We start from the raw sequence: 27,451 nt of genomic DNA, 5'->3' as shown, positions 1-27,451 counted from the left end.
AAATAAGTAATAATGGCTCCCGTGGCTAGTGTGAAAATTTCAAAATTTAAAAGTTTTCGTTTATTTAAATATCCAAATACAAAAAAAAATATATAGATTTTTTTTTTTAAAAAAAGCACATGGAACTCAAAAATCTGATTGAAATTTTTTATTAACAAAACACCTTCAAGGCTTGGCCAATATGCAACTGAAGGTTGTTATGATGAGTCACCGAAGGAGGAAAAAACAAAATACTAGCTAAGTCCAGAAAAACCAGAGAGGTTGGCAGCTATCGGATTGCAGACCCTTGAACCTATCCACAACAACTAGCAGTAGCTGTGGGGGGTTCCTACGGTGCCCTAGACCCCTCGATCACAGCCGGAGAACTACATAGCCTAAAGAGAGAAAGGGGAAAACTAAACTGCCCCAGAGCAGACCCCAAAGCAATAGGCAACCCCCAACATATAATGACGGTGAAGCAAGATGAAAACACTAACACAGATAGAAAGATAGGTTGAGCAAATGATGGGGCCCAAGCTAACTAAATAGGACAGGATAGGAAAGCCGCTGTGTGCCATCCGCAAAAACCCTATCCAAAATGTGCCAACCGACTGATAGGAAAAACAGGCCCTGAAGTCGCTAGGCTTCAAAAGACTATATCAGCACTCAGGTATATTCTGAAGACAGAGCAAAAGATCAACAGATCAGAGACAAAAATGGAATTCAGCTCACCCCCGGCCGGAGATGGCAGAACTCCAAAAAAACAAGGCAAAACAAAACTGAAGTGTACAAAGCAGAGCAGAAAAACTTAGCTTTGAGACACAGGAATCAGACTGGTCTCCAAGAATCCAGCAGGCTCACCAGCAAGGCAGGAGGGCGTCGGCTGCCTTATATCCAGTCCTCAATTCCAGCCACCCAGTCATCATCTAGCTGCCCGGGTGTTTGGTAATCAGCCTCACAACCTTCCTTCACCAGAGGAGGAAGTTCATCAGACCTCAACGGTGAAGGGAAAAATGAACTCACAACAGAAGGTACTGTAATTTAGTCAGCATTCACACAGTTACTGCTTTTGTTTTTAGACTCCAATTTCTAAACTAGTGGCAATATTGCTACAGTATTGCCAATATTTAAAAAAAATATAGGTAAACACTTTTAAAAATATATTGGCATATATATATATATATATATATATATATATATATATATATATATATATAGTTGCTATGATCAACAGTTTTCCTTGCAACAATCACTAAGCATCTCTCATTTCACCAGAGCTGGTTAAAAGAAGCTGAGCTGTGATTGGTTGCTATGAGCAAGTTTTCCCACTTGACAACACCTCAGCAGACACTGACATGGTGAGAGAAATCTAGCATCCCCAAGAACATAAGCTCCCAGCCATTGTCTGCTCCCGGAAAGGAGCACAGAGCACATGACAGAAATGAATCCCCCCCCTCCCGTGGATCATTGGTATGCAAGTTAGGGCAAATCCACTCAGCGCTTTGTTTCTGACCCCTGTCCTCTCTTAAAGGGATCCCGGTATCGAAGTCAGGGCAATTGCCTTCAAATGCTCTGGTACTGACCCCAGGCTCTCTTAAAGGGATCTCCTGTGCGGAAGATAGGGCAAATCCCTCAGTACTCTGATTCTGACCCCAGGGTTCTATTAAAGGGATCATTGGTATGCAAGTCAGGACAAATCCACTCAGCGCTCTGGTTCTGATCCCAGGCTTTCTTAAAGGGATCTCCGGTATGGAAGTTAGGGTAAATCCCTCAACGCTCTGATTGTCACCCCAGGCTTCTATACAAGGGATCATTGGTATGGAAGTTAGGGCAATTCCACTCAGCACTCTGGTTCTAATGCCAGGCTGCTCTTAAAGGGATCCCTGGTATGGAAGTTAGGGTAAATCCCTCAGCGCTGTGGTTCTGACCCCAGGTCTCTCTCAAAGGGATGGGACGATGTGGGATATTAGGGATAGTAGTCCGGTGGCTTTGACGGGATGATGTGAGATATTAGGGATAGTAGTCCGGTAGCTCTGGCTGACGGGATGATGTGGGATATTATAGTGAATGTGGCTAAGCGGAGTCGGTTAGTAATGGAGAGGCATCTATAAGACACCTATCCATTACTAATCCTATAGTTACTTGGTAAATACATAGCCAGAATAAAGTCCTTTATGTGAAATAATCACACAGACTCCTTTAATGAATCTAAATTTACCATACTTACTGAACGCCTAATTCCTGACACCCTTTCCTCCTGCAATCAATCAAAAAAATAATAAACCAACATATAGTACTATCCTGTCCGACGTAGTCCATTTAATACTGAGTGTCCCATGGCGATCTCACGTGTAGACAAAATCGGGAGATGTGACTGCTATACCCGGCCTCCGGCGATACACTGACAGGAGGTAATTGCTCCTGTGGTGTATCACTGCGCTGCCGTGAGAGTTCAGCGGAGTTTATCAGCTCCGGTGCTGTCTCTTCCGGCACTGCCGATGAGACCCGGAGCTGATCAGCTGGTGAACTCTCACGGCAGCGCAGTGATACACTGTGGGAGAGATTACCTCCTGTCAGTGTATTGCCGGAGGCCGGGTAGAGCCTCGGGAGATGTGACTGTTCTATGAGTGAGATCGCCGTGGGACACTCGGTATTAAATGGACTACGGCGGGCAGAGAGTATATGTTGGTTTATTATTTTTGATTGCTTGCAGGAGATGCGGGCGTCGGGGATTAGGTGTTAAGTGAGTATGCATTTTGTATTTGAATATGTATGGAATTATGTAAATGTTTTGATTTTTTTTTTTTTTTACAATTGAACTCAGGCGCCGGATGATGAGACGATTCTCCCATCATTTGCTCATGCTGTCTCTGTTATATGTGACAGCAGAAATAGCCGGATGGGAGTAGTAGGCCCATGAGATGACGCCTAAGTGCAATCACTATGGGCTGTTCGTATGGGTACACACACCCGCAGACACCCACAGACGGACACACACATATTCTCCGCGCACATGTTCTCCGCCCGCGCACTTCCTCCTTCTGGCATCATTTCCTTTGACAATTCTGCAGCAAATACACAGCCTTTTTACATCTGCATTTTTTTGGCAGATTTGACTGACTCAATTGAAGTCAGTGAGTCAAAAACGCTGCAGAAATGCAAAAAAAATGGACATGCTGCAGAAAATAAAACGCTGCAAATACGGACGGAAATTTACTCATCATGAGCACAGCACTTCAGGATTGTCATTGAATTACCTTGCTTTAGTATTCCATTGTGTTTTTGGAGAATTTATGCGTGTAAAAAAAGCTGCAAAAGCGCATTGTGTGCGCATAGCCTTATGGTTGTTTAATCTTTATTTGCAGTTCTCAGTTAATGATATTCTCGTGGGTGGTGCTCTGCTTACATATTCATCTGTATGGCTTGCGACGGGTCACTGATCCTTCTCTGTCCTTACCCTTATTTTCTTCCAGGCTCCAGGGGATGTGGTGCCTGGAAGAAATCCCTGCCTCTTATATTCATTATAATACTACATCCCTCTCATGCAAGTCAGTTGTGGCTCCGAGAATCCTGCGCCTGCGCCCTGCACTCCCTCCACAACACATACCTCTTCCTCCCTTCTATGGGCAGTGCATGCAGGGATCTTCAGCGCAGGCACCAGTGACTTCCTCTCCATTGACCTCCGGCGTGTGCGACAATAATGTGCTCTCCCCGCATAGACATCGCTATGTACACATGGTTTCCATCGATGACTATGCAGGGAGGACGTGGGGAGAGCACCTTATCGTTACACACGCCGGAGGTCACAGTGACTCGCCTATGCAGAAGATCCCTGAATGCAGTACCCATAGAAGCGAGGAAAAAGTATGTATTGTGGAGGTAGTGCAGAGCGCAGGCGTGGTATTCCAGCACTAGAACTGACGTGCATGGGAGTGATTAGTATTATCATGAAGACAGGAGGCAGGGATTTCTTTCAGGCACCGCACGCCCCGGAGCCTGGAAGAAATCATTAGTATAAGGAAAAATATAAGATTTTTCATCAGCAAGGCTATTAATATGACGTATACAGGTACGACTATTGTAACATTTCTGTTATGTGTATGCCCATATTAATACAGTTGTGGCCAAAAGTATTGACACCCCTGCAATTCTGTCAGATAATACGCAGTTTCTTCCTGAAAATGATTGCAAACACAAATTCTTTGGTATTATTATCTTCATTTAATTTGTCTTAAATGAAAAAACACAGAATTGTCCTAAAGCAAAATTGGATATAATTCCACACCAAACATAAAAAAGAGGGTGGACAAAAGTATTGGCACTGTTCGAAAAATCATGTGATGCTCCTATAATTTGTGTAATTAACAGCACCTGTAACTTACCTGTGGCACCTAACAGGTGTTGGCAATAACTAAATCACACTTGCAGCCAGTTGACATGGATTAAAGTTGACTCAACCTCTGTCCTGTGTCCTTGTGTGTACCACATTGAGCATGGAGAAAAGAAAGAAGACCAAAGAACTGTCTGAGGACTTGAGAAACCAAATTGTGAGGAAGCATGAGCAATCTCAAGGCTACAAGTCCATCTCCAAAGACCTGAATGTTCCTGTGTCTACCATGCGCAGTTCATCAAGAAGTTTAAAGCCCATGACACTGTGGCTAACCTCCCTAGATGTGGACTGAAAAGAAAAATTGACAAGAGATTTCAACGCAAGATTGTGTGGATTTTGGATAAAGAACCTCGACTAACATCCAAACAAGTTCAAGCTGCCCTGCAGTCCGAGGGTACAACAGTGTCAACCCGTACTATCCATCAGCGTCTGAATGAAAAGGGACTGAGAAAAAGCACTGGAGACTTCTAAGGTGGCCAGCAATGAGTCCAGACCTGAATCCCATAGAACACCTGTCGAGAGATCTAAAAATGGCAGTTTGGAGAAGGCACCCTTCAAATATCAGGGACCTGGAGCAGTTTGCCAAAGAAGAATGGTCTAAAATTCCAGCAGAGCATTGTAAGAAACTCATTGATGGTTACCGGAAGAGGTTGGTCGCAGTTATTTTGGCTAAAGGTTGTGCAACCAAGTATTAGGCTGAGGGTGCCAATACTTTTGTCTGGCCCATTTTTGGAGTTTTGTGTGAAATGATCAATGTTTTGCTTTTTGCTTCATTGTCTTTTGTGTTTTTTCATTTAAGACAAATTAAAAGATAATACCAAAGAATTTGTGTTTGCAATCATTTTCAGGAAGAAACTGAGTATTATCTGACAGAATTGCAGGGGTGTCAATACTTTTGGTCACAACTGTAGGTCATATACGTCCCAGGGGTGACAGATTTATTTTAAGGGTAAGTGCACATGACGAGAAGAGCTGGAAATGTGGGAGGTAAGTAGATTGGCATGCCTCTCATCCAGAGATCACAGATTATTGTCCTGGCAGATGGACCGAAGTCCTGTGGATTAATACTCATTTCTGTACTTAGTACCTGTCTCCTCCTCTGAGTGGTGTGCTTATCCGAACAATCCCCTGCAGCAGGCTGATCCCCAGAGTTAGTGAGCGATAGGTGCTGACCTTTTCACTGCTATCATGTGTACTCCATTCTGATATGAATGCAGCTAAAGACAGGCAACTAAACTAGGGGGAAAAAAACAGATTTTGGAAGCCACTTCCATGCAATTTTTTTAGAATGATTTGCCAAGTTTCATAACTTTCCATACTGGAAAAAATTACAAAATTGTTAAAAATAAATAAAGTTGAGTTACACTTAATCATAGGAACCTATTGTGGTTCGTATACGGCACTGTGTGCCAGTGCTATATGGTACATCTGGTAGTGGTTTCTTTTGAATTTATATTTGGGAAAATGCTTCTAACATGTAAATCCAATTGCATACTCGGATATGATATGTGCAGAGTCTTATGTGTATTTGGTGTGTATGGCTTATAATTGTCAGATTGGACAATGTGTGGATAACTTTATATGAGGTATTTGATTCTAATAGCTTATGTACAGTGGGTACAGAAAGTATTCAGACCCCTTTACATTTTTCACTCTTTGTTTCGTTGCAGCCATTTGGTAAATTCAAAAAAGTTCAGTTTTTTTTTTGAGCAAAGGGTCTGAATACTTATGACTGTGATATTTCAGGGGTTTTTTTTTAAATACATTTGCAAAAATTTCTAAATTTTGTTTTTTTTCAGTCACGATAGGGTGCAGAATGTACATTAATGAGAAAAAAAATGAACTTTTTTTTTGCATTTACCAAATGACTGCAGTGAAACAAAGCGTGAAAAATGTAAAGGGGTCTGAATACTTTCCGTACCCACTGTAGGTGAAATAAGTGTAGGTTCAGTAGAACAGAAAAGAGGATTTTGCTTAATGAAATTGAAGATCACATAGACAGGGGTTAAAAACCTCTTAACGCGTCGGAATCAGGAAGCCATTTTTTCCAGTATTGGATTTCCTTATTACGTTACTCATTTGTTTATGAATCGTAAGTCTATTTCCTAAGAGGAACTACGGGTTTATTATTCAGTCACAATCCAATATGAGAGACGTCATCAGAACCCAATGATATCCGCACGATGGACTGGCAGTCTTGCTTATTGGGGTCTTCCTCTTATGGTGGAGTTGGGAGAAACTGTCATTGGCTAAACCAGCCATTTGGGCCACAGATATCTATTTTTGTCCTTGGACAGAATGTACAGTATTTGATTTTGTGACTGGTCCTCATCACTACATTTTATGATTATAATAAAATTAGGTAAAAGTTTTCAATTCTGTCGAGACCCGGTCAAGAGTCAAGTTTGGATAAACAAATCATATTTATAGAAAAATGGAGTATAAAGAATGACTCAGCGTGAAACTCATTGGCGGAAGTAACGATTGGAGTAAAATGAGCAGCATAAAATACAGTACAGAGACTTTTTTTTCTTTATCTGTATTCTTACTTTTTTCCTTTTTTGTGGATGTACATTTGCATTTTTTTTTTACTAGTGACCTTTCATCAAGAGATTTCATTTTTTAGTTGCAACTTTGGTCAATGAAATGATAACGAAGCCTCGTGAATCCATGGAGCCAAGTATTTCATCTTCCTTTCCCTGAGAACGACGGATTACTGCTACACCGATGATAAATGATGTGCCCTATCACTTAACTCTTTAACCCTACCTTCTTGGAAGCGATTTTGTGATATTCCACTATTCTGGTCGGGGTTAATGGGCGTGACCTTTTCCAATTTAGAAGCTGGCCCACATTAAACCCTCCATGATACACTGTACACATAATTTACATTTTGACTAGCACCCGTGGACTTTGCAATTTAACAACCTTGAACAATCTCGATATTTCAGTGCTAACAAAACTTCCATAATCTAGTGTAGGATGAATATAATTATCATAGCGCATTCTGCCTCTAATCTGAAATTAATTTTTTCTTGAAATTGAAATGAATTGTCCACTTGTCCATTCAGACTAATTCTAAGGTAACCTGCCCTGCTTTTTTGGTATGAGAAGCGGGAAATGAGAAATTCCCCATTACCTCTGACATTGTGCATGCCCCGTCCTATGCATTCCCAATCAATACTCCATTCTCTGCTCCTTTCTGTGAAGCAGTTGTTCCTTTTATTTTATGATTCTTTGTATAATTTTCTCTAATGTCTATTTTTCTATCTTTGATCATTCCCGGCCGAGCTGCAGTGGTATCCTACTGCTATTCCGAGTACTTCTGAGTCATGCCACTTTTTGAGGACGTAAGAATAATGATGTTATCAGCCATTTGCCATGAATCTGTGTTGTCATCACACTTTTTGGTACAGATCCCCTTAGACCTTAATGGTGCTGACTGCTGAGGCCTGCTGGAAGCCATAAGAGAAGCTTTCCTGGCCATCAGTTTCAGATCTAATTAAAAAAACGCTGTTAGGAATTCCAGAGGGAAACTGAAAAAGCCAAATGTTTAGCAGAATGGGTATTGGGCAAACCGCTCCCTACCTAGAAATAAAGACAGAATATTACAGTATATCAGAGCATGTGCTCGTCTACTCCCCTAAAATAATAGTAAGTGGGAATAGACATGCTGTATATGTTATAGCATCTAAGAACGAATGTATTTCATGGAAATCCAACTTTTCCGTTTGAGGGGAAGCGATATGGCACTTATGCAATGAGAACTGTAAATGCAAATTTTCACTTCTGTGTATGGTGCTTTGCTAAAGCCTTCATTTTAAGACAAGGTGTAAAAAAAAAAAAGGTATACAGTATTGCAGTGTAATGAAGTGATAATCTGGCAACTGTCAAGTGCCGACTGTTTCTAAAGATACCGGTCTTTATTACTGAAAACCAGAATAATAACGTGATCTTGCTGCCTTCGTCGCCCATAACAAATTTGAGTACATTTGATACGGGAAGAGTATAGCGTACTTATGTATAAACTTATATATTCGTCAAGAGGATACTCAGATAAATTTTATAAGATCTGGTAACAATAGATGACCCTGCCACAACCGATGGTGCAGATGACTCAATGCATATTACTGACTGTAGGAAAGGTATTAATGCTGGTTGCACCCCCTTTTTTTCCTAGATTTTTTTTTTTTTTTACTTTGTGTCTATATTTTGTTAACCCCAGTTGGGGTAGTTCAAGACAACAGTTGTTAATACATAGTATTCAGTTTCTGATCAGTATAAGAGATTGTGATTATGAATAATGCATGCTTTTATTGTAACGCTGTTTATATACTATGCACAATTCATTCTTCTGATGTGTAAGCTGTTTTATCTTTTTTTTTTGTAACCATTTGTGACCATGTTGTTCTTTGTACAACTCATTAAATAAAAGGTTCCTTTGAAAAAACAAAACTGTGTGTGGCTATATGATCCATCGTCAGGCAATCATTTGATCATTGCTGGTTCAAACATTGACCTACAGTGGGGAAAAAGTATTTAGTCAGCCACCAATTGTGCAAGTTCTCCCACTTAAAAAGATGAGAGAGGCCTGTAATTAACATCATAGGTAGACCACAACTATGAGAGTCAAAATTAGAAAACAAATCCAGAAAGTCATCTTTTCTGATTTGGCAAGACTTATTTTTCAAATTATGGTGGAAAATAAGTATTTGGTCACCTAAAAACATGCAAGATTTCTGGCTCTCACAGACCTGTAACTTCTTTAAGAGGCTCCTCTGTCCTCCACTCATTACCTGTTGTAATGGCACCTGTTTGAACAGTATAAAAGACACCTGTCCACAACCTCAAACAATCACACTCCAAACTCCACTATGGTAAGACCAAAGAGGTGTCAAAGGACACCAGAAGCAAAATTGTAGCCCTGCACCAGGCTGGGAAGACTGAATCTGCAATAGGCAAGCACCTTGGTAACTGTGGGAGCAATAAAAAGAAAATAGAACATATACAAGACCACTGATAATCTCCCTCGATCTGGAGCTCCACGCAAGATCTCACCCCGTGGGGTCAAAATCATCACAAGAATGGTGAGCAAAAATCCCAGAACCACACGGGGGGACATAGTGAATGACCTACATAGAGTTGGGACCACCGTAACAAAGGTTGCTATCAGTAACACACTACGCCGCCAGGGACTTGGATCCTGCAATGCCAGACGTGTCACCCTGCTTAAGCCAGTACATGTCCGGGCCTGACTGAAGTTTGTTAGAGAGCATTTGGATTATCCAGAAGAGTATTGGGAGAATGTTATATGGTCTGATTAAACCAAAGTAGAACTGTTAGGTAGAAACATAACTCGTCGTGTTTGGAGGAGACAATGCTGAGTTGCATCCAAAGAATACCTAATGTGAAGCATGGGGGTGGCAACATCATGCTCTGGGGTTGTTTCTCTGCAAAGGGACCAGGACGAATGTTCAGTGTACATGAATGAATGTATGGGGCCATGTATCGTGAGATTTTGAGTGCAAACCTCGTTCCATCAGCAAGGGCATTGAAGATGAAACATGGATGGGTCTTTCAGCATGATAATGATCCCAAGCACACCACCAGGGTAATGAAGGAATGGCTTCGTAAGAAGCATATGAAGGTCCTAGAGAGGGCCTAGCCAGCGACAGGCCCAAAACATCACTGCTCTAGAGGAGATGTGCATGGAGGAATGGGCCAACATACCACCAACAGTGTTTGCCAACCTTGCAAAGACTTACAGAAAACGTTTGTCCTCTTTCATTGCCAGCAAAGGATATATAACAAAATATTGAGATGAACTTTTGTTAATGACCAAATGCTTATTTGCCACCTTAATTTGCAAAATAAATGTTGCCAAATCAAACAAGGTGATTTTCTGGATTTGTTTTCTCATTTTGACTCTCATAGTTGTGGTCTACCTATGATGTCAATTACAGGCCTCTCATCTTTTTAAGTGGGAGAACTTGTACAGTTGGTGGCTGACTATAAATACTTTTTTTCCCCACTGTACTACTATGTAATGCACTGGATATGGCCACCTTTCAAGCCAATCGCGTTAAGCATATGGATTATAGTGATCTATGGTGTCAAATGGAAGAGAGATCCAGAAAAATCAGTAAAGAATATTTACTTTTAAATCGCTAAGATTAATGATTAGGCCAATGTAGAGCAAATGTTCTAGGCATTTCGAAATGAACAAAAGCTTGGAGCATTCAGTAGCTAAGTAATTATAATACAGATTATATTCTACAAATACTATTTATGGGGGTCATAAGACTGAGTTCACAATGCTTATCTGTAGTGGATTTTTAGCCAGCATTGAGCAAAGTTTAAGACAATGTCATCTTGGCACACAGTGTCAAAATTCAGCGCAGATCTGAGAGCTTGCTGCATACTGTCATTAGAGGTCATCTCTTCATTGGAAACTTCATGCCACATGTAGAAGTTGCCTAACAAAGATGAGAAGAGGGTTGGATATTTTTTTTTAATTTTAGTCGCTTATATAACACCATTACTTTCCACAGTGCTTAACAGTAATCTGCACTGCAGGGCTACAGATCTAACCACTGAGCCACCATATATTCCGTGCTAACCACTGAGCCACCTTATATTGTAAACCAGTTGTCCGCTTTAATATTAGTCATGTAACTTTTCAATTTTTTATTATTCATTTTTGTTACTATTGGCCTGAGTCTTGCGTTCAGTGAAATCATCCTGTAAAACATCTCTTTACTGCGGGCAAAGAGTCATTGTCTGCTTTGGAATAGGTTTGGATTGTTTGTAGGTGGTCTTGGGTTTTACACCTGTTGGTGATGGTTTGTGTGAACTAACATAGTTCTGCATTGTGTTTCAGGCGACAGATTGAAGAATCTTCCAAGCCCAAGAGACAATCCCAGCAGATTGAAAAAGCTGTGACAACAAATTACAAACCCGTGTCCAACCATGCAAATAATGTAAGTAGCTACCGTGGCGTGTACAACACAGGCCTTTATTTTATTAATTGTGCTTGTTTTTTTTCACTTTAGTAACGAATATTTTAACCCAATAGTATACTTGTTTTTTTACCTTTAGAAAGGCGTCAAAATCTGTTGGTGTGAATTAAAAACCTTGCCTATACTGTCCAGATCTCTTCCTTTCCGTGAGCGCAGCCCGCATATCATGATATTCTTTGCCAAACCATGTAGTATAGACCGAGGAGGAGGGTTTTAAAGATCATTTACAGCTAAAATGACACCTATAGATAATCAGTATATACAAGACATTGAGAGGTCTCCGGCCAATTCAATAAATGTAAGTCAGCAATTTCTTAAGGTGCGTTTACACTGCAAGATAATCGAGAATGAGTTTTCTTAGGAACGCATTTTTCATGATAATCCCGCAGCCTAAAAACAGGCTGCTGGTCACCTGACTAACAAACGCTCATTCGTAGGGTGATTGGACTGCACAAAAGATCATCGTTCTCATCAGCACATTCTTCTGTGTAAACAGGTTCGTGCTGCTGAGAACAGTGGCAGCCTATGTGCTCTGAGCCATCTATTACTTATCGTTCTGTCCGTATTGTGAGTGAGGTCCGTCTGTATAAACAGCCTGTTAAATGGCCACCAATCGGCAAACCAGCATCTGATCGGTCATGTAGTGCCCCATGTTGGCACATGTGAACAGACCCTTAGATACATTAGTTTCTGGAAAAGTAGTGAGACAGACAGTGCCTCTATTAAGACTGTAATGACACTGATTCATTAAGGGCGACACACTTTAAACAGCTTTTAGCTTAAACTGCTCTGCATTGTCTGCGACGTGTGAAGCTTTCGGAGTAGTTGCATTAAACTCATTTGATCATGGAACCAACATAGTAATGATTATGTTCTATTGAAACAATGGCTGCGTGTTCATACGAGCTTCATGGCTGTGCATTATATGATGCTGTGACTATTCTGTAATTCTGAGAAATCCAAATGGTGACTACGGTGGAGGAGCATGTGACCAGACCTGTCCATCAGCTTCATCCAATCGTAAAACACTACACAGGAGAAAGCTGCTTTTCTATTGGCGGAGTATGACTGACAGATCTGGTCACATGCTCCTCTACCAGCAGCCATTGTATGGACAGACGGAGGGGCTGGTCAGGGTGCGAGGAGGCAGCACCATATAGAGAAAGTGGCCGACTGCTTTACCTGAGAATCTATCAGTTTTACAGGAACATCTGTAACTTTTTTTTGTCTGATTTTTTTTCTGAGCTCCTCTCAGCTCATTTATGGCCACAAACTACATTAAAATGTAATGTGGATTCCTACAAAAATAGAGCAATGTGCTCTAGAATACCAAGTGAGATGGGACACAAGCATGTCATTGTAATAGAGAATGTATTAATAACATGGGTAAAATGGGTAAATACAACAATAGTGACAAAATGAGTACAATTGGTGAATATGAGGCAATCACCATCACGGATAGCACATGTTAAAATAGAAAAATTTAAATAAGGTTACAGACATTCATACTATATGGCATAGAGAGTGTCACAGCGCATAAATACTGAGAGACTCGCACACTGACTTGCGGGTCATAGAATAGTGAGATAATGTATTTTTCAAGGGGACCTTTTTTGTACAGGGTAGCCATGTACTAAAGCAGTGGGACTGTGAGGCACCCGCAATGCATCCAGCAGGGCAGTCAAGTAAAGGTCCTAAACAAGGTCATACAGTTGTGCTCAAAAGTTTACATACCCCAGCAGATTTTTTGCTTACTTGGCCTTTTTTCAGAGAATAAGTTATAACACCAAAACTTTTTCTCCATTCATGTTTAGTGGTTGGGTAAAGCCATTTATTGTCAAACTATTGTGTTTTCTCTTTTTAAATCATAATGACAATCCAAAACATCCAAATGACCCTGATCAAAAGTTCATATACCCCATTTCTTAAAATCATGTATTGCCCCCTCTAATATCCGTGACAGCTTGAAGTCTTTTGTGGTAGTTGTGAATGAGGTTTTTTATTTTCTCAGATTGTAAAGCTGCTCACTCTCCTTTTCAAAAACCCTCCATTTCCTGTAAATTCCTGGGCTGTCTAGCATGAACTGCGCACTTGATATTTCCCCAGAGTGGCTCATTGACATTGAGGTCAGGAGACTGAGATGGCCACTCCAGAGCCTTCACTTTGTTCTGTTGTAGCCAATGACAGGTCGACTTGGCCTTGTGTTTTGTCATGCTGGAACGTCCAAGTATGTCCCATGCGCAGCTTCTGGGCTGATGAATGCAAATTTGCCTCCACTATTTGATGACAACATGCTGCGTTCATCTTTTCTTCAACTTTGGCCAAGTTTCCTGTGCCTTCTATAGCTCACACATCCTCAAAACATCAGCGATCCACCTCAGTGCTTTACAATTTTGGTCTCATCACTCCAAATTACCTTGTTCTAGAAGTTTTTAGGCTTGTCTCTGTGCTGTTTTGCGTATTGTAGGCGAGATACTTTGTGGCATTTGCACAGTAATGGCTTTCTTCTGGCTACTCCACTATGCAGCAAATTTTTCTTCAAGTGCCTCCTTATTGTGCATCTTGAAACAACCACACCACTAGTTTTCAGAGAGTCCAGTATTTCAGCTGATGTTATTTGTAGGTTTTTCTTTGCATCCCAAACAATTTTCCTAGCAGTTGTGGATGAAATTTTTGTTGGTCTACCTGACCGTGGTTTTGTTTTTACAAGGCCCCTGATTTTCCATTTGTTAATCAGTTTGAATGCTGCTAACTGGCATTATCAATTCCTTGAATATCTTTTTGTATCCTGTTCCTGTTTTATACAGTTCAACTACCTTTTCCCGTAGATCCGTTGACAATTCTTTTGCTTTCCCCATCACTCACAGTCCAGTGGCTGGATGAAAGATGCAAGAGTGTGTCTTGATCCCAGAAACTCACTCAGCTTCAGCTTTTATGCACACATACTGATTACAAGCAAACAGGTCACAGATGAGGCTGTTATCTTGAGTAGCTATTCAAACCCAGGCCAAAATCACCAGAGTATGTAAACTTTTGATCAGGGTCATTTGGATGTTTTGGGTTGTCATTGGGATTTAAAAAGAGAAAACACAGTAGTTTGACAATAAATGGCTTCACCCATCCACTAACCACGAGTGGAAAAAAAAGTTTTGGTGTTATCATTCATATTGTCTGAATAAAGGCCAAGAAAGCAAAAAATTCTGCCGTGGTATGTAAAACAGCACAACTGTATATGGAATGACGTTACCCAAGTTTGTTAGATGCATAAAGTGTCGTTGAGAGTGCTATTGAAAAATGCTTACCCATATGGAAGGGGGATGATGGTGAACATGTTTGCCGCAGCCCCGATTTGCATTCCACTTGATTGGCTTCCTTGGGGGGGCTGTTGCCTGGTCTTCACCAATTGTACTTATTTTATCACTATTGTTGTATTCACCCCTTTTTATGTGAGTGAATTATTAATAACTTTTCTATTACAATTACATGATTGTGAACTCATGTCACTTGGTATTCTGGGGCACAGTGCTCCATTTTTTGTAGGAATCTAGTAGTAAGGGAGTTGCCCCCTTTTTGATCATTGTTCATTCTACCCTTGGTTGGGGCTTTGTTTATACATGTGTATTCCAGCATGTCCGTTTTTGTTAAATCCCTATTAAAATGCAATGTGCAGGGAAATAGCCTGAATTGGTGATAAGGTACAGATCTGTGAGTATCTGACTACTGAGACCGCAACGATCAGCAGAACAGGGCGATTATATCCTGTTAGAATGGAGCAGTAGCGCCCATGTCCAACCGCTGCTGTATTCATTCTGGGACTGCTGGAGCGATGTATTTGGCTCAGTCCCATAACCCAACTGGAACATGACCAATCCTTTGAATATACAGCAATTAGAGAAGAACCTCATGGTAAAGAGCAGCTCAGACAAAGTATTTTCAGTGAACAGCTGATTTTACTGTGGGCAGCATGTATCAAGTTCTGGCTGTATGAACTAGACTCTGAAATGCTGCGGCGTTTGAGGAAAAACATGCTTTAAAAGCCGCTGGAGACAAAATCCCTGGTGGCTTCTCCCCGCTGCATTGGAGTATCAAATCTCTGCCTACTTACACATATAGGCACAGACCTGGTAATTCATGGCAGTGGGCAGGGAGAAGCCACCAGGGATCCGTGTATCTGACTAGTCTACACTGCGGTTTTTGTCCCCTGTGGCTACTAAAGCATATTTTCCTCTGAAACACTGCAGAATTTCAGAGTCAAACTTATATTTGACTCTGGAGCCTAGCTAGCTAAGTTCATACAGCCAATGTCTGATGCATGATGCCTACGGATTGGGCAGCATGTATCAGGTGTGCCAATAATCGTTGTTTTATTTTTGTATTTATCCCCATAAATCAATATCACAAATGAAAATGAGAAACTATGGATGGATCTTTCATTCTCAAAACTTCCATTTCACAGGTAAAATGTTTGTTTAGTGAATACACTTTCCCATGATAGAGATGGGCGATGAGCAGCAATATGTCTGTCTGCCGCTATTTCCTCCTCCCTCTATACAACTTTATAAGCACTACACTGTGTTCCAAATTATTATGCAAAAAATATTTCCTCATATTTTCTCTAAATTACCTATATGAATTGCAGTCATTGTTATTTTCCAGTCATCTAATATTCTAGTATAATTGCAATGTTTTTGAATAAACTGCCTATGAAAACAGTATATTTTAAAAAATAAGAAACACTCAAAATGCATGTTCCAAATTATTATGCACAGCAGAGTTTTCAACCTTTTTATTTTGAACAAAAAAATGGTCAATTGTGAAATTATAAGCATTATCAGCTTATTACAAAATGAAATCAAACAGTTTTCAAGTCAAAACTTTATTCTCTGTGATGTTACATTTGCACATAGGACCCCTTGTTCGAAAGAAGCTTCTGAACTCTCTTGTCAATTGAATTTGTCAGTTTTTGGATGGTTTGTACTTCAATTGTTTTGCATGTGGACAGAATACCCTCCCAGAGCTGTTGATTAGATGTGAACTGCCTCCCGCCATCATAGACACTCCTTTTGATGATGCTCCAGAGGTTATCAATGGGGTTGAGGTCAGGGGAAGATGGTGGCCACACCATAAGTTTGTCATCCCATAGCAGCCAGAGATGCAGATGTGTTATTTGCAGCATGAGTCTGTACCTTATCGTGCATGAAAATGATCTTGCTCCAGAAAGCACGGTTCTTCCTCTTGAACCATGGCAGGAAGTGCTGTTTTAGAAACTCCACATAGATTATGGAGTTCATCTTTACCCCTTCAGGGATCCTAAAGGGGCCGACAATCTCTCTCCCCATGATTCCAGCCCAAAACATTACTCCACCTCCTCCTTGTTGGCGCCTTAGCCGTGTTTTCATGCGGTGTCCATCAACCAGCCATCCTCCACTCCATCCATGTGGACCATCGAGCGTTGCACGGCACTCATCGGTGAACAAAACAGTTTGGAAGTCAGTCTTCATGTATTGTTTGGCCCACTGGAGCCGTTTCTGCTTGTGTGCAGTGAATAGAGGTGGTCGACAGGATGGCTTACGCACAGCTGCAAACCTCTGAAGGACCATGCATCTTGTTGTTCGGGGGACGTTGTAGGCACCAGCAGCTTCAAAAACTTGTCTGCTGCTATGACAAGGCATTTTTGCAGCTACTCTTTTAACCTGACGCAATTGCCTGTAGGAAAGAGTCCTCAATTTTTCCTTATCAGCACGCACACATGTGTGCTGGGAATCAGCTACATACTTCTTGATTGCGCGATGATCACGATGAAGTGTCTTGGCAATGTTGATTGTAGTCATGCCTTGACCTAAATACTCCACAATTTGTTGCTTCTCAGCAGCCGACAAATCCTTTTTCTTTCCCATTTTGGCAAAAAAATGTAGGCTGCTTAATAATGTGGAACAGCCTTCTTAAGTAGTCTTGACTTTATTTGGACACACCTGCCAAACTAATTTGCACCGGTATCTGCAATTGCTTTCAGTGATATAAAGAGCCCTGACACACATCACCATCAATGAGTTTAAATGACAAAAAAATTCTAACCTTATCACTCCTAAACTCTTTTTGCATAATAATTTGGAACACAGTTTAACTGTCATCCCTGATTTCAGTAATTGAAAATCTGTCTTAAAATCCAGATTTCAACCATTAATTGGGAGTAAAAGATCAGTCTGGGAGGTGAAAGAAGCAGGTTTCTCTGAGTAGATATAATCCAAAGTTGTTATTTTCATGTGTACAGTCATGGCCAAAAGTTTAGAGAATGACACAAATATTATATTTTCACATGATCTGCTGCCCTCTGGTTTTTATGTGTGTTTGTCAGATGTTTTTATCACATACAGAAATATAATTGCAATCATATTATGAGTAACAAAAGGTTATATTGACAGTTAGAATGAGTTAATGCAGCAAGTCAATATTTGCAGTGTTGACCCTTCTTCTTCAGGACCTCAGGAATTCTCCCTGGCATGCTCTCAATCAACTTCTGGATCAAATCCTGACTGATAGCAGTCCATTCTTGCAAAATCAATGCTTTTATTTTGTCTGAATTTGAAGGATTTTGTTTGTCCACCCGTCTCTTGATGATTGACCACAAGTTATCAATGGGATTAAGATCTGGGGAGTTTCCAGGCCATGGTCCCAAAATCTCTATGTTTTGTTCCCTGAGCCATTTAGTTATCACCTTTGCTTTATGGCAAGGTGCTCCATCATGTTGAAAAAGGCATTGTTGATCGCCAAACTGCTCTTGGACGATTGGGAGAAGTTGCTCTTGGAGGACATTCTGGTACCATTCTTTATTCATGGCTGTGTTTTTAGGCAAGACTGAGAGAGAGCCCATTCCCTTGGCTGAGAAGCCACCCCACACATGAATGGTTTCAGGATGCTTGACAGTTGGCATGAGACAAGACTGATGGTAGCGCTCACCTGGTCTTCTCCGAATAAGCCGTTTTCCAGATGTCACAAACAATCGAAAAGGGATTCATCAGAGAAAATGACTTTACCCCAGTCCTCAGCAGTCCACTCCCTGTACCTCTTGCAGAGTATCAGTCTGTCCATGATGTTTTTTCTGGAGAGAAGTGGCTTCTTTGCTGCCCTCCTTGAGACCAGGCCTTGCTCCAAGAGTCTCCGCCTCACAGTGCGTGCAGATGCACTCACACCTGCCTGCTGCCATTCCTGAGCAAGCTCTGCACTGCTGGTAGCCCGATCCCGCAGCTGAAACACTTTTAAGAGACGGTCCTGGCGCTTCCTGGTCTTTCTTGGGCGCCCAGGAGCCTTTTTGGCAACAAGGTAACCTCTCTCCTTGAAGTTCTTGATGATGCGATAGATTGTTGACTGAGGTGCAATCTTTCTTGCTGCGATACTCTTCCCTGTTAGGCCATTTTTGTGCAGTGCAATGATGACTGCACGTGTTTCTTTAGAGATAACCATGGTTAACAGAAGAGAAACAATGATGCCAAGCACCAGCCTCCTTTTAAAGTGTCCAGTGGTGTCATTCTTACTTAATCATGACAGACTGATCTCCAGCCCTGTCCTCATCAACACCCACACCTGTGTTAATGGAGCAATCACTGAAACGAAGTTAGCTGGTCCTTTTAAGGCAGGGCTGCAATGATGTTGAAATGTGTTTTGGGGGATAAAGTTAATTTTCTAGGCAAATATTGACTCTGCAAGTAATTGCTGTTAAGCTGATCACTCTTTATAACATTCTGGAGTATATGCAAATTGCCATTAGAAAAAATGAAGCAGTAGACTTTGTAAAAATTAATATTTGTGTCATTCTCCAAACTTTTGGCCATGACTGTACTATTAAAAATGAAAACTATGGGTTACTCTACAAGTAATGTCGTTTCTCTTGAATTTCATTTTTCAATTTACTAGAACATGGGGTTTATACATTTCTAAATCTGCCTCAGTATAGTGCTGCAGCATTTAAGTTGTATTTAGAAAATTCATAACTTCTTTTTTTTTTATAATGACATGACCATGGAGACATTTCAACTTCGATATATATATATATATGCAATTGGTATACTTCCAAGGTGACATAATGAAGAAAATAACAGTCTGTGTCTGTACAAGGCCACTCTGCAGCTACTTCCAAACTGAGATGTGTGTCTGACTTTCATCAGTACGGTCACGATACCCCTGGAAATCCAGACGAATGGTGTCACGTACACGCTTCTCAGCATGTGTCTTGGGGTGTACCTGCGGGGGTTAATTTATCTCCTCTTACTCAATCTAACACTCAACCTCTGTTTTAGGCTATAATGTGTGCATCAGTCACATCCCGAAACAGTCCACACACTCAGTCTACACAATACGCTGCCGCCACTCATCAAACACACGGAGTGATGAATCCCCAAAATATGCTACTATCTGACAATCAAACAAAGACTATGAGTACTTTAGAGCATAGAAGGATGGATCTTATTAAAGATTTAAGTTTTAATGTAAAAATACAATGCTTACAAGAAAAGATATAAAAATGTAAAAATCAAACAACACATAAATATGCAAAACAGTTATAAAATAAAAAGGGAGACCTAACAGAAATATCTAAATGTTTCTGTCTGCAGTTCGCTTCTGTTTCCTTGAGGGAAGGAGAAATGAGTTATGGATCACAAACCGCATAGGCAAGCCTTCACATGTGAACAACTTTCTTTTGTGCAACCCAGTTTTTATATGCTTGACCGTGGCTCGAGTTTCCAGGACAGTATGGCTTGGACTACCATACTTAAATATTGCCATGTGACTAGACAGTGGGCTAATTTAGAGGCTAGGACCTTGCATTTCAGATATCCTGTGTCTCTAGATCTAGATACTCCTTCTGTACAGTACATAGGAAATATTCACCTTGGTTATAATGACCATTTGCTAACCCTTTGAAGCTCAAACTGACCAGGGTGGGGTGCCGGGATTGACACGTTGTACTCATAGCAAGAAGACCCCTTTGATCTGAGTTTTTGCAATACTGGTAAATCCAGTTTGTCAATTTAGTGTAGAAGCAGTTTGCTTATGGCAGACTCTACTTCATGCAGATTTTTCTTACAGTCGGCATGACCTCTCTTCAAGCTTTTGTATATTTAAATAAGCACCGTGAATATGTATCTGTGGTATGAATTTAGTTTCTAAAGACGTTAGTGAGCTTCTCCCTGATAGTATTGGATTCTGACACTTCACAGAGCCACGTATTGCCCCAGAGGCTGCAGATATTGTGACTCTAGTTCTGCTTACATGGGCGGATAGAGGGTGAACATAATGAAATGAGACAGACATTGGCCTCAGAAGCACTGGAGTCGGGGGGCGTGGCTATGCCGTGATCGGGAGCAGACGCAGGGCAGAGAGCTTCTCTTAATCCTGTTGGATCCTGACGGTGGACCCCTTCCTGATCGCATACCTGCAGCTGGCTGGACCCTCTTTAGACGCCGGGACCCCTGGACCCGCTGTGGAAGGTCGGGAGAGGGCTTGTGAGCGGGCGGCTGAGGAGATAACAGCGGGCGGCTGGCTCCCCATGAGGCAGCGGCCATCTTGGGCGTGCAGCTCAGCTGCTGAGAGCTGCAGCGCCGACTCCCATAGCTGCACCGCCGCCGGGCAGTGAAGACACCCGGCTGGCAATCTGAGGGGACACGCGGTGAGTGCCCTGGAAAACGGGCCCCACGTGATATCCCTCTTCATTTCCTGGCTCACTGTGCCGATCGGCGCCATTATTAGGGGAGGACCTGTGTGCCCCCCTCCCCGCTGCGGCTGCCTCTGCGGGGGTTCCTTCTCCCTCCCCGGGTCCTTGAAATCTGGACAGTGCCTTGCTGGCATCCTTGTGGTCCCTCGGGCGTCCCTCTGGGCCTAATTCACAATTAACTGTTGCTAGCCCCGCTACAATTCTCATCTGTAGAAGGCAATACCTGGATTATAAATTTTATTTGTCCCGCTAAACCCCACTGCAGACAATCATGAGCCGACTTAAAGGGGCGGGAGCGGCGGATAAGCTGAAGGAATTTGCTAGAGTTGACCCCGCTGAAAGTGCGCGACATAATAGGAGTGCATCCTCTCAAGCTCAGCGCAAAAATCGCAATTCTGGGGCTGAGGAGGAGGCGGAACAGGGGGAATTGACCCTTAAGCAAGTATGGGAGCAGTTGATGCAGGCTATCTCGTTAACCAGGACGTCCCTGACAGAGAGAATTGAGGATGTCTATACGGAGGTGGGGAGACTCCGTCAGGATATACAGGCCATGAAGGGGTGCATTACGGAGGTGGAGACAAGGGTGTCCAAGGTGGAAGATACCATTATACCCATGGAGGCTAAATTGGCGAAGGTGACGGGCTCCATGAATGCTTGGAAGCAGAAGGCGGATGATTTGGAAAATAGAATGCGCCGGAATAATATCCGTATTGTTGGACTGCCTGAGCGCTCGGAAGGTCAGCATCCTGAGCAGTTTCTGGAGGATTGGCTTAAGACCTCCTTGGGGGACGAATTCTCCTCAATGTTCGCTGTTGAAGGAGCTCACAGGGTCCCCACAAGACCCCTGCCTCCGGGGGCCCCACCTCTGACGTTCCTGGCACGCCTGCTTAATTGCAAGGACAGTGATACCATTTTACGTCTCGCACGCTTGAAAAGTCCTATCAAGTTCAACAATGCCGTCGTTTCCATCTTTCCAGATTTCTCTATGGAACTGCAGAAGCAACGGGTGCAGTTCATCAAGGTCAAGAAGCGACTCAGAGACAGGAACATTGTTTATTCGATGATATATCCGGCCCGGCTCCGGATTGTCCATGGAGGCTCCTCCGTATTTTTTACAGATCCGGCGGAGGAGATTGAGTGGCTACGGTCCCATAAGAGATCCCCAGCGAAAGATTCCTAATGTGGCGGCTGTTACCTTGAATTCTCTCAACCAACGGTCTAATAGGAGCTCTCTCGGCGAGTTCCCAGATGCCAGCTATACCGGACGCTGTATACAGTGATGGTATCCCCTTGTTTATCTTTTGATGAGGGCGTAAGACTGTATGCCTATGTTATTAGGTTCCTGTTTTGCTTTTTCTTTCGTGAAAGTTTTATTTTTTATAATTGTTTAGATGTAGGCCGCAGCCGATGCCAAATTCTGCTATCTGTGTGGGTTCTCTGCACCTGGTTCAGGCATCATCATGCATTATATCCAGATAGACGGGAATGGGTTCTGAGCTGATCTGTATGACCTGGAATATAAGAGGCATAAAAACTCCTCGGAAAAAAATGAAAGTGTTCTCACAAATTAGACATTACCGTTCTCACATTGTGGCTTTGGTGGAGACACGTTTGACCAGAGATACGGTTCGATGGGTACAGAAACCGTGGGTGCAATGGTTTATACTTGCTTTTCATACCAGCTACTCAAGGGGAGTTTCACTGTTAATTTATAAGGATGTTCGGTGGGAGGTTAGGGAGGCCCGGAAAGACCCCGAGGGACGATTTGTGTTTGTGCACGCACTGATTAATTCTCAGAAATATGTCATCCTTTGTATTTATAATCCCCCTCCAGCCAATGTATCAATTATTCGGAAGGCATTGAGTTTTGCTTTGAATTACCCAGACGCACATGTCATCTGTATGGGAAATTTCAATTTAGTCATGGATAGCCATTTGGATAAATTGAGACTGGGCGATGGAATACAGGGTGGAGTCCCCCACCTGGGCACATCCCTACTGTCACAATTCATGGCGGGTAGCGGGTGGTTGGATCTATGGAGGGTGCGCCATCCAGAGATAAGGGAGTATACTTGTCATTCCTCCACTAGGCGCTCTCTGTCTCGTATAGACTACATTTTTGGGTCTGGCGGCATGGGTGGATGATATCAAACATGGAAGTAGGGGGATTTCGGATCATAGTCCAGTTAATCTCAAGCTTAAATTTGGGTCATTAACTAATAGGATAACATGGAGGTTGAACCCCTTTTGGCTGAAGTTGATAGCATCCCCTGATAGAATGATAGATCAATTATATTGCTTCGTCTCCTCCCATCCCGAACTCCGTAATATTAATGTATTCTGGGATGCTCTTAAAGCTTATTTACGGGGTTGTTTATCCTCTACAATTTCTCATATTAAGCGAGTGACATCAAAAGAGGATGGTGAGATGGAGCGACGTCTAAAAGACTCGGAGGCAGCCTATGTATTGGATCAAACTAACAGTAACAGGGTAGAATGGCTGACCGCTCAAAGGCTATATACTCAATACACAGACACTAAAACGAAACGTAAATTATTCTTTGCCTGGCAGTCTTATTTTGAAATGGGGAATCAGGCGAGTAAATTTTTGGCATATTTGGTGCGACAGCATAATGCCACTAACACAATTCTACAGATTCGTGACTCAGATGGTACTCTGGTCTCCTCAACTGAAGAGATACTAAAATGTTTTTCTGACTATTATGGTTCATTGTATAATTCTAAGACTGATGGGGATGGCCTGGAGTGTTTAAATTATTTGTTAGATATAGAATTTCCTAAACTAAGTCCTTCCCAACGGGCCTTTATGGATGCAGAGTTTACTCTGGAGGAGGTAGAGGATGCCATAAAAGACATGGCCTCCGGGAAGGCCCCTGGGCCGGATGGATTTCCTGTGGAGCTATATAGGAAATATCAGGATATACTGGCACCCCTTTTGTTGACAGTGTTTCGTGGGATTTGGGAGGGGGGTTGCATGCCGGAGTCCTTTTATGAGGCCAATATAATAGTTCTTAAAAAGGAGGGGAAAGACCCTTTAGATTGTGGATCTTATAGGCCTATATCACTAGTAAATGTGGATTATAAAATCTTTACAAAAATTTTAGCCAAAAGAGTAAATTCAGTCATATTAGATCTTGTACACCCTGACCAGACGGGTTTTATGCCGGGCAAGAGTACTTCCATAAATATCAGACGAGTCCAGTCAGTGGTCCAATATAGCTCTTTGGTACCAGATAATGAATGGGCATTGGCATCGCTGGATGCGGCCAAGGCCTTTGACTCGCTTGAATGGCCTTTTCTCCGTGCATGCTTACAGAGGTATGGATTTGGTGAAAGATTCCAAAAATGGGTTAATGTTATATACATGAAGCCCAAGGCCCGGGTCATCGTAAATAACTCAATATCTGAATCATTTTCACTGCATAGAGGAACTCGTCAGGGGTGTCCCCTTTCCCCGGCCCTTTTTGCTCTTGCTATTGAGGCGCTGGCAATACGTATAAGATCTTCCCCTAACATTGCTGGTATGGAAATAGCGGATCGGATAGATACCATAGGCCTATACGCTGATGATATGGTGATATTTATGGACAAAACTGAAGAGACCCTGGTAAGAGTGATCACTACCATAAATAAATTCAGTAAATATTCTGGCCTATACATAAATTGGGAGAAATCTGCTTTGATGCCTCTTTACCACACTCCAATGCCACGACTTGAGACTCTCTCCTTGCTGCCCATTGTAACTAGTTTTAATTATTTGGGTGTTCATATCTTTCAAGGTAGTAAATGTGATCTGCAACTCAATATACAACCATTGCTGGAGATGGTCGGGGGTAAATTCGCGATTTGGGGTAAACTTCCACTGTCTGTAGCCGCACGTATTAATTTAATCAGAATAGTATTGCTCCCTAAGCTTAGCTACTTTCTTCAACATAGTGCAGTGGTGGTACCCAAATCCTTTTTTGCAAATTTAAATTCCCAAACCACTTCCTTTATTTGGGGGAAAGCCAGGCCCAAACTAAAGGTACTGTCACACTTAGCGATGCACCAGCGATCCCGACCAGCGATATGACGCGGTCCGGATCGCTGGTGCATCGGTAAGTGGTCGCTAGTGAGCTGCCACACAGGCAGATCTCACCAGCGACATCGCTGGGGACGGGGGTTGCAACTTACCTGTCACACTAGGCGATCCTGACGTCCTCCCGCCCGGCTCGTCGCTCGTCTCTCCACAGGAAGCGCCGCAGGAAGCTGACGACGACAAACGGTCCAGGACGTTCTCGCGCGATTAGCGATAACCAGCGGGGGAGCGGGTCGTAGGTAAGTATTAGATACAGTGATATCGCTAGCAATATCGCTATAACGTCACAAGTTATAGCGATATTGCTAGCGATATCGCTTAGTGTGACAGGCCCTTTAAACTAACCACTTTACAGAGGCCTAAGAAGGGAGGAGGGGCAGTGTTACCCGATTTCTTTTTATATTATCTAGCTGGACAGGTCAGGGCCATAAATACATGGATGCCTGGAGGTCATCTCCCGAATTCTGAGAGTCATCTACTTCATGCTGCAGGGATTGGTTGCCCATTAGGTTTTTTGGAAATGAGGAATATAAATGTCTCGAGACTGTTACCTATGCTTCGTCTGGCACAATCGATATGGAGACAGATTAAGGGGGTGGTTAGATTTGGGGATATTATAACTGAAATGCCCCTATGGAATAATGACTACTTCCCGGTGCTACTTAAACATCCATCTGCTGAGTTTTGGGCTCAATATAGTGTCTCTACAATAGGTGATCTGTATGACCATGGAACATTGGTATCCTTTGAGCAATTGCAAGTTAATCGTGGAGTTCCGAGATCCCATTTTTTTCATTATCTGCAACTAAGATCAGCCTTTCAATCACACATGAGATGTATGGGTATACATTATGCCATTTCGTGTCTACCTCTGATAGGGATTCTTAAATCACAGGGCCCTCAAGGTCTCATCTCCTCTCTATATACGTATATGCTGTCAGTGTGGACAGAAAATACTTTAGATTCCATTAAAAAGAAATGGGAGAGGCTCATCCCAGATACACAGGGTGAAAAATGGGAAGAAATCCTGGAGTCACCAATCTGGGTGTCTCCGTCTGCCAACAACAGGATGATACAACTGTATATTATTAATCAATCATACTTGACTCCAATTCGACTCTTTAGGATGGGCCGATACCCGTCATCAGAATGTTTAACATGTCAATCAATAGATGTAGACTTTATTCATATGGTCTGGTGCTGTCCTGTTGTTGCACAATACTGGAGGGAGGTGACATCATTATTTAGGTCTTTAGTACAAACGTACAAACCCCTGTTCCCCTTGAACCGCTGACTTGTCTGTTTGGAGTGTGGGATGAGGAGGCCTGGCGTCATTATGTGGGGATTTTTCTACGGGAAACACTGTTCATGGCACAGAAGATACTAGCATTACGGTGGATGGGGGGTTCACCTCCTTCTCTTGGGTCCTGGATCACTCTGGTAAACTCGATTATCCCACATGAACATACACTGTATCAAAATAGAGGATGCTCGGGTAAATTTCAAAAGATTTGGGAGAGGTGGAACTCCTCTCACCTCACTTTGCAGGGCGGGGATGTCGCACAGTAAACCGTTTATTGTATAGAAGTCGGCTGCGGAACTGTTTACGTTTTCGTAGATGTAGGTAGATTTAGAAGCTAGGCAGGTTTTTGTTACTGGCACAATAACACAATACTACTGTGATTCGATTGATATTATATCTGCTTTATTTACACACAATTGATGCACATATTATGTCTCACGTTTTCATGTTACCTGAGCATATATATACTATGTATCATGTTTAACATTTTGTACTGATTGTGTGTATTATATAACTGCTAATGATTTAATAAACGAATTTAAAAAAAAAAGAAGCACTGGAGTCTATTCCTCTAGTCTGATGACTTCTCTGAAGATTACATGAGTTGCACGTCAGTGCATGCAAACAATCAGTAGATTTGGTTTCCAGTACCATCTCTATGCTGATTACACCCAATTATACGCTTCTTCTCCTGACATCACGCCGGCCTTTCTAGAAAACACCGGCGATTGTCTAAATGCTGTTTCTAACATCATGTCCTCACTATACCTGAAACTGAACCTGTCAAAGACTGAACTCCTTGTGTTTCCTCCCTCTACAAATGTACCTATACCCGACATTGCCATTTCTGTGTGTGGTTCCACTATTACTCCCCAGCAACATGCCCGCTGTCTTGGGGTCATACTTGACTCCGAGCTCTCCTTCACCCCCAAATTCGATCACTGGCTCGCTC

The 27,451-nt window shown here is 42.2% G+C and overlaps 1 protein-coding gene across 3 annotated transcripts in view; it reads left to right on the top strand.

Moving 5' to 3' along the window:
- Nucleotides 1–27,451, top strand: part of GTF2F2 (general transcription factor IIF subunit 2) — a 292,361-nt gene that overhangs the window by 160,972 nt on the left and 103,938 nt on the right. For all 3 annotated transcript variants that reach the window (XM_073580282.1, XM_073580284.1, XM_073580283.1), the window contains one exon: nt 11,250–11,349. In XM_073580282.1, the coding sequence (XP_073436383.1) occupies nt 11,250–11,349 (100 nt within the window). The remainder of the gene's footprint in view (nt 1–11,249; nt 11,350–27,451) is intronic.

This window comes from Dendrobates tinctorius, unplaced genomic scaffold (genome assembly GCF_039654945.1).
Source record: "Dendrobates tinctorius isolate UK_male_01 unplaced genomic scaffold, ASM3965494v1 ptg000064l, whole genome shotgun sequence".
In the NCBI taxonomy this organism is placed as follows: Eukaryota; Metazoa; Chordata; class Amphibia; order Anura; family Dendrobatidae; genus Dendrobates; species Dendrobates tinctorius.
The sequence above is the reverse complement of the archived record's forward strand: the minus strand, read 5'-3'. Positions and strand labels throughout refer to the sequence as shown.